Source organism: Dipodomys merriami, unplaced genomic scaffold (assembly GCF_024711535.1).
Source record: "Dipodomys merriami isolate MVZ:Mamm:240054 unplaced genomic scaffold, mDipMer1.0.p SCAF_8, whole genome shotgun sequence".
Classification (NCBI taxonomy): domain Eukaryota; kingdom Metazoa; phylum Chordata; class Mammalia; order Rodentia; family Heteromyidae; genus Dipodomys; species Dipodomys merriami.
In genome coordinates this window covers 56,452,678-56,470,219 of record NW_027206401.1, presented here as the reverse complement: position 1 = coordinate 56,470,219, position 17,542 = coordinate 56,452,678, and the positions used below count along the sequence as shown (strand labels likewise).

Genomic DNA, 17,542 nt, shown 5'->3' with positions numbered 1-17,542 from the left:
CAGACTCATCAGTGGTCTGATGACCTGGCAGTTTGCTGGCTACCTAAGCATTTTTTAGAGGGGAACATGAGCAGTATTGGGGCTTGAACTCATAGCCTGGGTTTGTCTCAGGTATTTTTGCTGAAGACGGGCCCTCTACCACTTGAACCCTACATCCCTATTGAACCCTTTACTGGTAAATTGGAGAAGAGTCTTCCAAATAATCCTGCATGGGATGGTTTCATAGACTAATCTTAGCCTCCTGAGTATGAAGTACATTAAGTAGGTTTCATTAGGTAGCCGATGCAGAGAACACCAGGCACTATTCAGCCCGAGTTTATTTACCCAACTGCTGCTGCCACCTTGCATGATGAAGAGGCAGAGCTCAAAAAGGAAGGGGTGACCCACCTCTGGGCCAGAACTTATCTAGGCCAGGGACAGGAAGAGGTGTAGCCAGGTGGGGGAAAAGTGTGGCCACACTGGCTGCAGATGTGACTTCAGGGTCTGGGACCCTCCTAAGGTCAGATGGGAGGCATGTGACCAGAGGTGGCCCAGGATGTGGCCAGCAGGAGGGGAAGGTGACTGTTTCCAGGTGTGCCAGTTACCTAGAAAACAGATACTGGGTGGAAACTTAGCCAAGAGATGGGTAGGTGTCCCTGCTCAGACATTACACTGAAAATCTAGGATTATAGACATTATCCACCAAGCATACTTATTTGTTATTTGTATTCAAGTTGGTATATAGAGTCACTGTATCTGTTGAACAGGAGGCTTGAAGGTCGCAGGTAAAATGACATTTTTGCCAGATGTCAACCCACTTTTAGAACACACTGAACATGTTTCTTTCCTGCTTTGAGATCACTAAGTAATCACTGTTTAAAACTGAAACATTAACAACCCAACTACAAATATGAACATGTGAGATGTCTTGAGAGAGGCTGTGTGTTTCCTAAAACTTGGGAGGGATTATGAGAAAATGAATGGCAGGATAAGCTTACAAAGAAAGAAGGGGGAGAGGAAGAGAAGGAGCCACATAGAGGCATTGCAGACTGCATAACCAGTTTTATTGGATATCATTCACCAGCAGAACACATTCTTCAGAAGACTCCTTCAGATATGTGTCTAGAAGGCCTCAGGAAGATAACAAAGGCGAAAATGTCAGTGTCCACCACGGTCTGTCGTGTCTTCACTTAGCTCTACAGAGGAGGTGGGTCTTCCTGGGATAACGAAGGGCATGGGAGCCCAAGACAATGAAGCACTCAGCTGAAGGAAGCCTGAGGAACGGGGAGAGCTGGATCATTCATCCTGATAGCCTTTCACCACCAACGAGTCAAGCTGCACATTGAGACTGGCAGCCAAGTCCTTGATGGTTAGGGGCTGGCTCCGGACACTTTGCAGCATCTGATAGCCTTGAGAGGAAGAAGAAAGGTCAGAGCGTTTAGGAGCACAAGAAGCCTATGGGAACACAAGGGAAGGAGAGGGAGGCAAGAGAAATCCCAGCACACCCCTCTAAGAGAACCCATTCATATCCCTCATTTCCTTTTTCTCCCTCGATGACTTGATTCATAATATGGTTGACTCTGGGGTCCTGCACTGCAGGGGACTGTGGGAACATCTGGATTCTCAGATTCCTGAGCAGTCCAAGTCTTCATGATGCCGTATAGGAGCACCAAGTTTGGCATCAAGGCCTCAACCACGATTAGATCACAGACACTTACCTCGAGCTCGATAGTGAAAGTTCCTGTGCTCCAAAAGCCATATCATGCCCACCAGCCACTGCCTGGCCCTAGGTGGACCCACCACAGTGACTCGGGTGTGGCCTGTGACTGTGAACCAGGGCTCCAGCTGAATGAGGGTGTGGCTGTGCTCTTCTATGCAGCGGAGGTATCTTTCCTCCTGCCCTAGGAACAGAAAAGGAGAGAGGAAGAACAGGAAAACCACCCACAGAACTGGGAGTCAGGTGAACGTGAGAGTGGAGGCTTGGCACAGATCCCAGAGGAAACATGGGGAGATAATGATGAATGTGAAGAGACAGGAGATGGCATAAGGGCCACCTACCGAATATTATCTGCTCCAGCTCCTCTGCCAGGTAAAAGACCAATGGGGCATTGAAAATTTCAGGCTTGATCAACCATTCTCCTATACCAAAAGAATTCATGTCCATGTTGTCTTCTCTCTGTGCTTTACTCAGCACAGAGTAAGTCCAAGAAGCTGATTGTAGAGATGAAGAAGTTCTGAAGCCCTGGGTTTTATATCCTCACTCAGCTAATCCAAGCTTCCCCAACCTGGACCCACCCTAGAGAGGCTGAACTAGCCCTTAAAACTTTCAAAGATAATCCACTCAATCACAGATGAATCCAACCCTGGATTCCTCCAGTCTAGATCCAAACCTTCATGATAAACTAGTTAGTTAACACAACCCATGTATCTGGTGCCTAGGAATGCAAGCTCGTTTTCACTCTGATGGAGTGAGCATTACTGAGGTTTGAGGGGTGCCTATGCTAGAACAAAAATGGCTTCAGAATGGGTCTTGTTGGTTTTTCTGTCCCAACCATGCAGGATATGGAAGAAAGAGGATAGAGAATGAGGGATCTATTCATAAACTATCTCAAATTAATAAAAGTTAATAAGAGCAAATGGTTTGGGATGTGGAGCAGTCCTAGAGCTAGGGAAGTTCAGCACTAACTGCATTCAATCCAGGATAGGATAGAATAGGATAGGGGAGAATTTGAGAGGAAAAGCAGAGGAGAAGTGGGAATGGAAGAAGACAAGACAGCGCAGGACAAGATGGGAAGACAAGGAAGAGGATGGGAGAGGAGAAGGGAAAGGGGACATTGCTTCATTGAAGGCATCTGTTTCTTTACCTGAAGGTTTGTGCTTCAGGTCTCTTTCCATGGATGATATTTGTTTCTCTACCTCACTGTAGAAAGCTCAGTTCATGGTTTCCAAGTGGGGTCCTTTCAATCAAGGGCCAGTTAACTTTTCCTCTTCATTAGACATTGGGCAGAGGCTAATGTAGCAATTTTCAGGCTGTTGAAAGCTGAATTATTTATTTTAAATTCACAAACACCTTTTGATCTTCATAATGATAGTCACTGTAAGCCTATGCCCAACTTTGGTCCTCAGCTCCATCCAGACCTGAGCCCCTCCCTGCCATGGAGTTCCCAGGGTACAGCTGGCCTCTCCCTCTCTCTGCCCAGACCCACCTAACTCCATCTACCTCACTTCCTAACCTCCAGACCCTGCTGTACCTAGATAGCAGGGGTTGCCATGTGCTCTCTCTTTGGGGCAAATATGGCTCCTCTATTAATCCTTGTAATGATCTTTCTCCTGTGCCTGCCTGCCTACCCATGGTCTCCTAGGATGGATGTGATGGATCCTTTTAGTCATCATTTCAATCTACATTGCTCATGAACTCTATGACCTTTTACAATGACACTTTTTTCTTTACAAATAGAGTGATATGTACATTTCTTTCCTTTTGCTTTTGCTTCATATCAGTTATTCCTTCATTCTCGTTCCCTCCATCCCATCTCCACACTTGCATTGATTAGTCCACTGTCACCAATGTCCAGTGTCCCTTATGGGTCCTTCTGCTGTATTTTGTCACCTGCTTTCCACTGATTCTGTGCTCTGCTCCTAACTTCTCTCAGATGTGCACATGTATACACCATAGATAAGGTAAAGAATACAGAGTCATCTAAAATGATCACACAAACTAAGAAGAGGTTCTTTGTTTTCTATCTTCGGGGTTCTTTTCAGTATGCATATTATTTTATATATAAATGGAGAGGTGCTTGGGTATTGCACTTGGGTGGATAGCTGAGTTTTGAAGAGTATTCTGAATTTACTTTTGGAATCCATATTTTCTCTCTCTGTTGATTCTAATTATTCACCAAAGACAGGGAAGAATTTAATAGCTTTTCTAAGGACAGTAAAAAATGTCAGTAATTCTTCCGTAACAGAGTGAAATATAGCCCACCTTGCTGAAATGGAGTTTTGCACCTCAGCCAGGAAATCTTACCTACTTAGGAGCCCGAGACATGAAAGAATGCTCATCAAAACAGTGCTGTCAGAAAATTCAGGGAGTCTACATCTCCAAAATAATCAGTAACAGCTGGGCTAGAGAAGTCATGTTTCAAGTGGTAGAGTGACAGCTGAGCAAGCAAGAAGAGCAAACCTGTATGCCTGAGTATAATTCATAGTGCTAGATAAAAAAGGAAAGGTGTTTCCAGACATGGGCTTGCATGCCTTTAATCCCTTGAATCGCTATTATAGGAGACAGAGGAAGGAAGATGGTGAGCTTGAAGCTAGTCTCAAATTCTGCCTCAAAACACGAAGGCTTGTATGCAGAATATTTTTTCGTTTTGTAAAAAGTGGCCAAACTTACTTTCCTGTATTTTACCCTACTCAATGGCATTTAACGTTACTAATATTCCTTGCCTTATTTTGTTTCCATTTTCCAAAGTGGCTGTCCCATCTTGCATTCCCACCACCAAGGAATGTGAGTTGCTAAAGCTTCATATCCTTGCTCATATTTAGTGTTCTCAGTTTGTTACCTTACTGTTGAGAATTTCTTAGGGTTTTTCTACTTATTTATTTACTTGTTTGTTTGTAAAGGTGCTGTAGAGAGGGGTTATTGTTACATATATCCAATTCAGAGTACATTTCTTTTTGATCAGTGTCACCCATTTTCTAACTCTCGCCCAGTTTTTCCTTCCTGTGCCCACCCATGAGTCCCCACCAATTTTCAATCGTGTTTTGTGAGTGTCACTGCTACATTTATTCCCCTTTTGTCCCTCCATTTCTGTGCTGACCATACTATCCTCTCCCATGCTCTCCCATTTTGTCCTGTCCTGTCCTGTCCTGTTGTCCTGTTCTGTGTTCTCTTCTCTCTTCTTTCTCCTCTATCTGATCATATCCTATCCTGGATTGAATGTGTCTGTGCTGAAGCTTCCCTACCTCTACTACTGTACCACATCCCCAAATGTTCTGACCATACTATCCAGCAATTGTACATGTAGGTATTTGTCTCCAGGACTCCAAAGTGTATATTTACATAAGCATTTACACATCAATATGTGTTGTAACTTTATTCTCAATTGTCAAAAGCTAAAAGAAAGCAAGGTATCAGTGAATGGATAAATAAACTATGATATATCCAGACAACTTGGTAATCTTCACCATTGAAATGAGCTGTCACACCTAAAAGACATGGAAGAGTCTTAAATGCCTATTTGTTCTTTTTTTTTTTATTGTGAAAGTACTGTACAGAGGGGTTACAATTACTTGGGCAAGATAATGAGTACATTTCTTATCAAGCATTGTAGCCTCCTCCTTTGTTTTCCCTTTCCATCCATTCCCATCCTCCCCCCACCCTCCCAACCAATCCTCCTCATTCCCCCACCAAAGTTTAAAGTTTGTTTTTGACATAATGACTTGTACATCTCATTGTTGCAATGGGTCCACCTGTATCCCTATTTAAACAATTTGTTTTTCCCCTGCCCCTCCACAAATTATACCAACATCAAATACAGTGAAAGCAGGCGTTATAACATGGGGGAGGGACATACAAAGCAACAAAGAAATCATCTTATAAATGTGTTAGAAACAATCACATGAAAGAAAAAAAACATTTGAATACATATCTTAGGGTTCATTTCCCTAACATGAACTTATCTGACCTTTTCTGCTTGACTCAGACATATACTAATTTTTGCAAATAATGGAAACCATGGGCCTATGTTTCTTTGGGCCTGGCTTACTTCACTTAATAAAATTTTTTCCAAGCCTTTCCATTTACTAACAAATAGGGCAATTTCATTCTTTCTGAGGGAGGCATATAATTCCATTGTGTATATATACCACATTTTCTTGATCCATTCATCTACTGAGGGCCATCTGGGTTGGTTCCATATCTTAGCTATAGTAAATAATGCTGCAATAAACATAGCCATGCTGGTAGCTTTAGTGCAGTCTTGTTTGTGAATTAAATGCTTATTTATATGTGAAAGAAAATCCACCTGAAGAGGGTCAGATCTGTATGTTTCCAACTATTTTATCCCTATGGATAATATTAAAAGATCAGGGCTGCCAAGATTTATGGTTAAGAAAGAGGAGTAGACACAATACAGAATTTGTAGGACAACAAAAATATCCAATCATACTGTCGTCATACTTGTCAAGACCCATATGATGCACAAAAGGTACAAAAGGAGGGGCTGAGAAGTTGGCTGAGTTTTAGAATGCTTGTCTTGCATCCATGAGGCCCTGGGTTCGATTCCTCAGCACCACATAAGCAGAAATAGCCACAAGTGGTGCTAAGGCTCAAGTGGTAGAGCACTAACTTTGAGCTGAAGAGCTGAGGGACAGTGCCCAGACCTAGAGTTCAGGCCCTATGAAAGACAAAAAAAAAAGAAAAAAAAAAAAAGAAAAGAAAAGAAAAGAAAAAGAATGTCATCAGTTATAACAGATGTTTCCCTGAGGCATTGATTAAAAATAGATGAGTTGAAGGGAGGGCAGGAGATATTTGGAAAATATCTTTTAGGGTTTCAGTAAAATAAAACTTTCACTGAAATAATAAAATCTCTTTCACTCTTGCCTCCCCGCCCCCTCTTTTTGTTGTTCATGGAGCTTGACCTCTGTGCCTGGGTGTTGTCCCTAAGCTCTTCAGCTCAAGACGAGTTCTCTACTACTTGAGCCACAGCACCACTTCCAATTCTCTCGTGGGTTTTTATTGGCGTTACATAAGAGTCTCATGGACTTTCCTGCTCCAGCTGTCTTTGAACAGCAATACTCAGATCTCAGCATCCAGAGAAGCTAGGATTACAGGCATGAGCCACTGGAGTTAGGTGTCTATTTCTCTTTTGAAAAGCGGGGGTGGAGGGGGGGTATAGACCATCATGAGTTGGTGTGTGGCTAGTGGTAGAACACTTGCCCCAGTCAAGTCTACCAGGAAATTATGTCTGAGGAATACTGGCACTTGCACAAACACTGTGTTGCCATTTTCTTTTATCAACCCATACTATAAACGACGGTTGTTATTTCCAGTGAGAAGTATAATTAATACCAGATGCTGGGGATAGGGGTGTGGCTTAGTGGTTGAGTGCTTACCTAGCATGCATATAAGGCCCTGGTTTGATTCTCAGATGCTAGTGGCTCACACATCTAATACCTAAGTTCACTACTCAAGAGGCTGAGATCTGAGTCTGGGAAGACCAATCTGACCATAAATTGACAGGGAAACTGCTGGGAGTGGGTCAGAGATTCAATGGTAAAATGGCAGCCTTGAGGAAAAGAGTCAAGCAAGAGTTCAGGCTCCAGTGTGTCCACAAACAGGAAGGAAGGGAGAAAAGAAGGTGTGAGAGAGAAACCACCAGTTCAACTCCAGTACTAGCACAGATACACACAAAGGTACAATTAACATCCAATATTGTTTTCTCACTTTTTTAATTCTATTTTTTGGTAATTATAAGTGTAATGTATTTTGGTAATTATAAACATGTTTGAGTTACAGAAATGATTGAGAATTTCAAGCAAACGCAAGTGTTCCTAAAATCTTTCCTGATAAGAAGAAAGGTGTCATTTTTACTAATGATGGTCAAACCAAACCAAAACACAGATAAAAGGACATTTTTCGAAGATGCATCTCCCTATGGGGGAGACAAATGGGAAGTTCTTGGTCTCAGTGAGGGAAGAATTCAGGAGCTGATCCACAGAGGACTTTGAACACAAGTTAACTTCTGGCAAATCTACATTTTAAATTACATTTTTATTGTCTTTTGGTATACAAAGGGAAGAGCTGAAAAGGATACAAAACCAGGAAAGATATGTATCATATATATGCATATAATCTTATTGTATAGTATACAAAGATAGGGTCCTCTGAGGGCAGATTGGGGGCAGCAGGCCCCCTAACAGAGAGCAGCCCTTGGCTCCACTCTCCAGACTCCTCCCCTTCCAGCTGTCAGGGTGAAGGACTGGTCTGGCACTGACAGCTCTTTCCAGGGCCAGGGTCTGAGGAATTACACCTTCTGAATTCTCCCCTGCAAATACCATCCTTCCATTAATACCTTTGTGTACACTTGGCATTTACTTCTACATGTCTCATCTCCACTAACCACAGAAAGTCCGGGAGTAGACAGTGCTAGCTGTGATATCTAAGTTGCTATTCACTCGCAGTATGGTCTCCTATTGTCTGGCCTCAATCTCTCCTGCTGTTGGAAATTTAGTCTCTCCCCTGAGCCCCCTTTCCCTTGGAAAAGAAGGATATCCATGAGAACAAAATGTGAAATCAGAAACAGAACAAAGTTACTGATAAAGGACAAACTCCTTGCTAAAGGAAAACTCCAGGCTAAGGCTGACCAGCAGTCAGCTCTAACCCGTTTACATCCTTGCTAAAAAGCAAAAGAATGTCTCTCCATCTTCTCTCAAGTTTACCAACCAAGCTGGCAGCTTTGCAGATTACCACAAACTTTGCTGAAGCCACTGACAACCTTGAGGCTTATTACCAGCTGAACTGAGTTGCTGTGTTAGTCCGGACCTTATAATGAAAATCATTTCAGCCTGGCACCAGTGGCTTATGCTGTAATCCTAGCTACTCAGGAGGCTGAGATCTGAGGATCACACTTCAAAGCCAGCCCAGGCAGGAAAGTCAGTATGACTTTTATCTCAAAAAAAAAAAAAACACCAGAAAACCAGAAGTGGTGCTGTGGCTGAAGTGGTGGAGTTCTTGCCTTGAGCTGAAGAAGTGAGGGACAGCCCCCAGGCTCAGAGTTCTAAACCAACCACTGACCAAAATTTTAAAAAAAAATCATTACTGTAAAATAGACTATCCCCACCCAAGCTTGTATTTTGACTTCTGTAAACCATGCATATGTTTTGACTTTTTGTAATCAAGTATCAATAATGTCAATAGCATTGATAGTATCAGTCATGCTGACCAAGGAAAGATTGTTTTGCCTGTGCTCCTGTGACTCAAAGCTATGTTTTGTTTCTATGTGTCTTTACTTGCTTGCTTTGGTAAACATCACCCACATGAAAACCCTCCTTATAAAACCCTCCAGGAAAAGCAAACAGGGCTGTTCTGCAGCTGTGCGAGCTGAGGGCAGATGCCATGTGGTTAAGTAAAAAGCTTCCAGCCAGATTGACTGAGTGCTGTCATATCTTACTGGGAAATTGGAGTACTGCATTTTAAATTGGAACACAACACTAACCTTAAACAAAATAGCTCAGTGACTAGAACCTGAGTTCAAGCTATAGAGCCACCAAAAGATAGATAAATATATAAATATAATCAAAGCACTTTCAAAATTAACAATTTAATTTCCACCTTCTGATTTCACATCTCAGGAAAAGTCAGTTCTACACTCAGCTATCTACATAACTGTGTTTTCTGCTGCAGGTGTCTGTGCGATTTATTTCATGAAATCATTTTGATGCCCCAAAAGCAATGTATAATTTAGGTGCTTAATTGATGTGGTAAAATAAAAAACCTGAAATTTCTTGAGAGGGGTTGTTTTTCCAGGGGTGTTGGAGGCATTACAGGAAGAATGAATGGGCTGTAAAAGCTTGTAAAACAACACAGGCATGAAAGATTACTGAGGCTTTCCTCAGCACATGCCCAGAATGCATGAGGGAGCCAACGGGTCCGCATGGGCAAACCTGTCAGTGTCTTCCAAGACTTTCTCATCATGGGCTGAGCAAGACTCACCTCCCATCTCAGCTTCCCAGGGGAGGTCAGCCTTTACAGCATATAGAATGAACAGAAATGAAACCAAAGACCAACAAGGAATTGAGCCTGGGTAACCAGAGGAAGATGAAAAGATAGATGCCACCTCGTGCTGACAGGCAAACACAGGTGCCAGGTTTCCAGCTGCATATGGAGACAACTGACTAAGTACGATTTACTCAGGCATTGGCTCCAGACACTCTGCAGCCTTTGCAGGCCTGGTCAGAGGGAAGAACTGATCAAACAGAGCCTGCAAGTAAGCCAAGATGCCTATGGATCACTAGGGGATAAGGAGACACCCAGCCCATCCCTGCCGAGGGATTCACGTATATCTCCCCAATCCCGTCTTCCTGAGTAACTTCATGCCACAAAGTGCTCAGTTCTGGGTTCCCACCAACAGAGTGTGTCTTCAAAAATTTAACCAGTCTTCAAGAATACCAGGGCTGGCATGAAACCTTCAAACCCAGTTCAGTCACAGACATCTACCTTGGCCTTGTCAGTAAGTGTCTTGGTGCTCCAAATACCAAACCCTGTGTATGCGCCACTGCCTGGCCCTGTGTGGACAAATGACAGCAATGGACAGGTGGAGTCTGGCCTGTGCCTATGAACTCTGGCTCCAGCTGAATGAGGGCATGGCTGTGCTCTTCCACGCAGTAGAGGTAGCTGTGCCTTTGGATTTGGAACAAAAGAGAGAACAGCTAAGCCACCAGCATTAGGGGGTGTTGGAAGGGAAGAGGAGGTGCTGAAGATGGGGGCCTTTCCCAGACACGGGAGGAGGCACAAGGAGAATCTTGAAAGCATACTGAAGACAGGAGATAGGCTTGTGTTTGTCCCACAGCATTGTTTAGGAGACAAATGTTCAGTGCAGAAGCCAGAAAGGAGCCTGAGCTGAGGAGAGAGGTTCAAACCAGAGATTTAGCTATGTGCCATGATAACAAGGCCAGGAAACTGTGTGTATGCATGTATGTGTGCATCACAAGGCCATGTGTAAGAATGGCCATGTAAATGTGTGTATGCATGTGTGTACCACAAATTTATTATATATATATTTCTGCATGTATCCATACATAAGTGTGTATATCTGTTACATGCCTGGGTGTCCCTTGGGAGAATGCAGCTGCCCTGTCCCATCCTGAGACTGTGCGGGTCCCACTGGAAACCTCTGCAGTGGTGACCACCATTGCCACCACTGGGGTTCGCGGCCACGCACAGTGACAACATGCCAGGCCATCCCAGGACACATGTCACCGGGAATGGGTGGGGCTGGGCAGGCCCCAAGAGACAAATCGACGCATCCAAGGTAACCACCAAGCAGCAGAGGAGGGGTTCGAGTCCACCCAGGAACCGGAGGCTGAGCCCTGCCGCACGGGGCCACCCAGGCGTGGAGGACAGGGCTGCCAGACATCCTGCTGTCAGCACGTGACAGGCCGGGCTCATGGCGTGGGGGTGGGGAGGGCCCACGCGGACACGGAGATGACCTCACTGGCCTCACAATGCACGAATGGAACCTGGAACCCAGGGTCCAACAGCCACGCTCGCCGCAGACCCTGGCTCACTTGTCAGGCGACGGAGGAGCAGGCAACATGTCCTGTGAGCTCCCTTCGTCCCCTGGCTCAGATGTCAATGGATGGTGGGGAGGGAGGCTGGTCCGTGCTCTGCGCCGCTGGACCACAACCCGGGTGACACCCCACTCCGGATCAGGATACCAGCCAAGATCCCATCCACAGCCCCCGCCCCGCCCCAGAGCCGAGCCAAGACCCGGGCCGAGACCTCGGCAGGGACCACGGCGCTTCTGGCCCTTTCGCTGGAGGAGCACGAAGGTGGCCCCTGCCAGCCAGGAGCAGACCCCTGAAGGCCAGGGGGACACCCAGACTGCTCATTGCCCAGCCAGTATGCTTGCGGTCCAGGAGCACACCCTGACCACCCGTGACTTTTCCTGGATTTATGGGATCCAGGGCTGCCCACTGTCTATCCTGGGGCTCGGTATCCAGGGACGCCCAGTGACTGTCCGCGGCCCGGCCCAGGGGCCTGGTATCCAGGGACACCCAGTGATTGTCCACAGCCCGGCCCAGGGGCCTGGTATCCAGGGGTGCCCAATGACTGACTGCAGCCCGGCCCAGGGGCTCAGTATCCAGGGACTCCCAGTGACCGCCCGCGGCCCAGCCCAGAGACTCGATATCCAGGGGCGCCCAGTGTCCGCCCGCGGCCCAGCCCAGAGGCCCGGTATCCAGGGGCACCCAGTGACTGTCTGTGGCCCGGCCCAGGGGCATGGTATCCAGGGACACCCAGTGATTGTCTGCGGCCCGGCCCAGGGGCCCAATATCCAGGGGTGCCCAGTGACTGACTGCGGCCCGGCCCAGAGACTTGATATCCAGGGGCGCCCAGTGACCCTCCATGGCCCGGCCCAGAGACTCGATATCCAGGGGCACCCAGTGACCCTCCATGGCCCTACCCAGGGACTCGATATCCAGGGGCACCAAGTGACCCTCCATGGCCCGGCCCAGAGACTCGATATCCAGGGGCGCCCAAAGACCGCCCGCGGCCTGGCCCAGAGACTCAATATCCAGGGACGCCCAGTGACCGCCCGCGGCCCAGCCCAGAGGCCCGGTATCCAGGGACGCCCAGTGACCGCCCGCGGCCTGGCCCAGAGGCCCGGTATCCAGGGACGCCCAGTGACTGACTGCAGCCTGGCCCAGGGGCCCGGTATCCAGGGTCGCCCAGTGACCGCCCGCGGCCCGGCCCAGGGGCTCGGTATCCAGGGACGCCCAGTGACCGCCGGCGGCCCTGCCGGGAACCCCAGCATTGGGGGTTTGATATTCAGGGAAGGGACCTTGGCAGAGGCACCTGAGAAGCCACTGCAGCCCAAAGTGGCCCTGAGGTCCTTCCCGGCAGTGCCCAGGCCCTGGGCGCAGCAGCTCCCGGTCTTGGTGGAGGAAGAAGAACCTCAGAGCGACACCGACGCCGAGGACCCGGAGCCCCCGAAGGCAGGCTACGACGCTGAGGAGCACGCACTGGCCCCGATGGACCAGCGAGCCCCGGCCTGCTCCGAGGCCAGGGACCTCCTGGAGGCCAAGCAGGCCTTGGAGATGGAGCTGGCCCTGCTGGACCTGGCGCTGGCCAAGCAGAACCTGGGCCTGGTGTGTGACAAGGTAGCCTCCAGGACCCCCTACGACGACAACCTGGACCTGGACCTGGACCTGGACGACTACCTGGACCTCGACAGCAACTCGGACTTGGAAATCTAGTGCCCCATCATCTCCCACAAGGGCCCGGCATCGTTGTGATCTGGGACGCTGAGTTCCAGCGGCCCTGCTGACCCCGTGGAGGAGGCCGCACCCCCAGACTTGTCAACCACCCATCCAAGTGTCCTAGCTGAGACCCGCTCATGTCACTGCCCCTCCCTGACCCCCCCCACCCCACCCTCCTCAGAGCCCTGTTCCTGCCCCTCCCGGAGACCCCGCCCTCCCCTAAGACCCCCAAGACTACACTTTCCCCTCATTTATTTCATATTTGATTTGTAATGTTATTATTTTAATAAAGCTGGTTGTGACTCACTTCAGTAGCATCACTCAAGCCGTCTACGCACACGGGGTTCCACAGGAGCGAGAGGCCCTGCAATTGGAAGCCATGCCTAGCATGGCGGGGGAGGCCACAGCCATTCTGGAGGAAAGGGCGGAGGGGAGGGAGCTAATGCCTGGGGCCAGGGTACAGATGGGGCCTAGAGCTCGACCAGGGCCCCGGGCCATATGGGGATCTTGGGTCCCCTGGCAGAGTCCCTGTGCAGGAGGCCCTAGGAGGAGGCCCTTGGTCGTGGACCCTGTGGTTAGACGGTACTGGAGTCTAAGGAGCAGCGGACTCTGCATCTGCCAGATGGGCTGCTGCCCTCCAGAGCAGGATGAAGAAGAATCACACAACAGGGTGTGGGGTCACTCCAACTGCAAGCTCAGGCTGTGCGCCTCCTGAAGCTCTGGCGATGCACAGTGCTGAGAGCAGAAGGCGGGCTTCTCTTCTGGAGATCTTTAATCCATCCTAGACACACAAAGCCAGGCTGATTTTAGGAGGGCGTGACTGAGCCTTTCCCCACAGGGTTTGGTGGACTCTGAAAGACGATTCTTGTATGAAAGTGGTCTGGATGCCATCCCACTGCCCTTGTCCCCACCACTGCTGTCCTGGTAGTCATGGAACCTGGCACAAGAGCTGTTGGGACAGGGTTGGGCCCAAGGGGTTTGGGGATTCTCTAATAATAGATTAGCTCCTGCCATATCAAGGGAGCCATCATTATATTCTCTGCACAGTGGCCAAGCTGAGCCACACCTGGTCCCAGGTGAGGAGACAGGGGAGGCCCAGTGCTGCACGTACCTGAGTTAGACTCCCACACCCAATGAAGATGAAGTGGGGTTCTGAGGTGGCCATGGCCATGGACAGAGTGGATAGAGGTAAGGGGGCAGAAGCCAGCAGCAGGGCATCAGCAGGAAATTATTAGCAGCCACAAACAAAAGGAAATACAAACTATATATTCACAAGTCACAGATGACCTAATACTATATACACACAATTCTAGGGAGTCTAGAAAATACCCTTTGTATGCTTTAAGGTCCCCCACCTCCCCTCTGATCCTCCCCCCTGGCTCTCCACACACACACACACACCCCTCCTACCCCCCCACCCCGCAGCTCCCCCCTTTCTCCTGATCCTTTCCCCTGGTCCTCCCCCCTGATCCTCCCTATGATCCTCCTCTCTGATCCTCCCCACTGGTCCTCTTGCACAAGAGGCAGAGTGCATGCTGTGGCCTCCAGGAGGATGGACAGACATCTCACTGTGCTTTGGGCGACTCCCTAATGGGGCCCAGCATCTCCTTGTGACACAGGCCAGGCCCTGTAGCTCACTGCTACTTTCTGATACAGCGTGGCTCCCTGCAGCCCAAAAGACATGTCCGGGGCTCAGAGTCAAAGCTGGTCCAATGGAAAGGGCAGACAGCGGGGCAGACATAAAACCAAGAGATGGGGATGCAAACATGGCACTTGGGCGTGTGTATTAAAGATTGATAGTAAATTAGGGCATTATTTATAAAGCCTTTAGTATAATTCTCTCCTCCTTGAAAGTCCAAGGACATAGTTTTTCCCCTCCCTTTCTTCCTCTGATAGTACAAATTTCATTTTTATATACTTTTTCATGTTCTTCATGTTCATCAGCATCATTGGGCGTGCAGAGGAGGGCAACGGCTGTTCCTGGGTTGGGGAGATGAGGACCATGCTTCCTCCCGTAATGGGAGGAAGTGGGTCTCCACTTCACCAGTTCAGAGCCCGGGCAGCCGACAGCCCAAAGCTGGGGGGGGGGTGAGCGTGGCTCGGCAAGGCCAGGGGCCACCCAGCTCAGCCAGCCTCCTCATGGAGAGACCCTCTGCGTGTCATCCTTGCCGTCTCAAGTAAACCGACTCTGTCTGCTCTAACCACCTTCTACCTTTTAAATCTTTCGTTAGAGGACACATGAACCCAAACCCTAGAAGGCATCAGAGAGGCACAGATGTGACCAGGCCACAGATGCCACAGGACTCACGATCAGAGTCTTCCGTCCCTTCTCACCTTCCCTCCACCCGTGTCCCTACTTGTTTACTTATTTAACCATATTTTAAATAAGTGAGAACAAATAAACAAAATCCCCTGCATTCAAACACAAGCCAGGACAGTGTGAGCCATTGCTCCTGCACATCTCAACACGTCTCCAGACTTCTCTCTCTCTCTTCCCCATGCAGGCCAGCTGACTGGAGGACATTGTATTTGCTTATCTAATTTATTCCAAAATCTCCCACCTCATTAAGCATCCATGGGAGCCACTGACTTAAGCCTGTGTAATATTCCCTCCCTCCTCCATTCTTAACAAATTAATCTCAGAACACAAGGTACCTCCACCTCTTGTAAGTTGTGTTTCAGTGTCTCGTGCAATGGCTTCAATGGCAATCCTCTCAGCAAAGTGCCACTGGGTTGGGTGTCACCATCTTTTCTTCACAACATTTTGAATGCTTGACCTCTGTCATTCCTAAGACTGGACATCTGCCAGAACTTACACAGTAATTGCAGTATTAGATACATTTTTTCTGGCAATGGAACAGCTTATGAATTCAGAAATTGTGTAATAATCGGAAGACAAATATAATGAAATAAAGAAGCAAATTTTCCGTGAGAGAAAGGATTTTTGTAATGAAAAATTTCCTCTTGCTATTTTTCTCTTCAAACCCCACCTTTTTCTCTTCAAACCCCACCTTTTTTTGTTGCTGTTGTTGGTTGGGGGCTTGAACTCTGGGCCTGGGTGCTGTCCCTCAGCTCTTCAGTTCAAGGTTAGCACTCTGCCACTTGAGCCACAGCACCACTTCTGACTTTTTCTGTTTATATGATGCTGAGGAATCGAACCCAGGACCTCATGCATGCGAGGCAAGCACTCTACCACTGAGCCACCTTCCCAGCACCAAATCCCACTTTTAAAAGAGGAATCTGAATAAAGTATTTCCAAAGAGAGTGTGCAGCATCTGTGGAATTACACAAGGAAATTCCTGATTACACAAAGCTTGATCAATTTCATGCACAAACCTTTCAGATTATTCTTACAATATATGATTTTCTGAAAGATCATTCTTTCCTAGATGCTTTTGTTCTAAACAGCTTCCAGTACAAGTTTGCAGAGGCTGAGACTCAATCAAGCAAATTCAGTCAGTCATATATATTCCTACCAGCCCTCAGCATGTGGGTGACATTTTTAATCACCTATTAAGCACTGAGAGAGAGAGAGAGAGAGAGAGAGAGAGAGAGAGAGAGAGAGAGGAGAGAGAGAGAGAGAGAGAGAGAGAGAGAGAGAGAGAGAGAGAGAGAGAGAATATGCTGGTCTTGGGGCTTGAATTCAGGGCCTGGGTGCGGTCCCTGAGCTTTTTTGCTCAAGGATGACTACCACTTGAGCCACAGCTCTATTTCTGCCTTTTTGGTGGTTCATTGGAGATAAGAGTCTCACAGACTTTCCTGCCCCAGATGGCTTTGAACTGTAATTGTTAGTAATCTTAGTGAGAAGGTAGGATTATCAGCCTGAACCACTAGCACCCAGTAAGGCCATATCTTTTGATATCCTAGGGAACTTCAGGTAACATGTTCCCCTATATAAACTTCTTAAAATCCTTAAATCTCCATATTCAATACAAAAGCATGCAAGTATAATTTGTACTTAGTATGAATATAATTATACTGGTATTTATATATTATGAAGTAAGGTCATAATTCAAATTATATTTTTATAACAATATAAACAATATTAATCAGATGTAAAGGAATAGTATTTATTTTAGTTTTATGCCTTAATGTACGCACTAGCAAGCTTCAGTGTATGATGAACATAATATATTTACTCTTTCCAGAGCTTCTGTTTCTTTCATTTCTTTCATTTCCACCTGTGCCAAGGAGACCTAGAGTTTCTTCTATTCCTTGCTGTAATGTTTTCAGGGTGTCTATTTTTGACTCCCAGGTCTTTGATCCATTTGGAGTTCATTCTGGTACAGGGAAATAGATAAGGATCTAGCTTTAATTTTCTACAGGTGTTTAACCAATCTTGCCAGCACCATTTACTGAGAGGATGTCTTTCTTCCATTCTTTTTTTTCAGTACCCTTATCGAAGATTAGGTGGCTATAGGTCTGTGGGTTAATTTCTGGATCTTCAGTTCTATTCCACTGGTCCTCATGTCTGTTCTTGTGCCAGTACCAATCTGTTTTGATTACTATGGCTTTGTAGTAGAGTTTGAAATTTGGTATTGATATTCCTGCAGCACTGTTCTTTCTGTTAAGGATTGTTTTTGCT

At 47.2% G+C, this 17,542-nt stretch overlaps 1 protein-coding gene across 1 annotated transcript; it reads right to left on the bottom strand.

The window, feature by feature from the left end:
- Nucleotides 1–1,275: 1,275 nt before the first annotated feature.
- LOC138819010 (KH homology domain-containing protein 1-like) lies at nt 1,276–2,143 on the bottom strand. Its single transcript, XM_070010145.1, has 3 exons — nt 2,038–2,143; nt 1,698–1,880; nt 1,276–1,388 (listed from the first exon to the last, which is right to left on the bottom strand). The coding sequence occupies exons 1-3, from the start codon at nt 2,141–2,143 to the stop codon at nt 1,276–1,278; spliced, it is 402 nt and encodes a 133-aa protein (XP_069866246.1).
- Between the last annotated feature and the right edge of the window lie 15,399 nt (nt 2,144–17,542).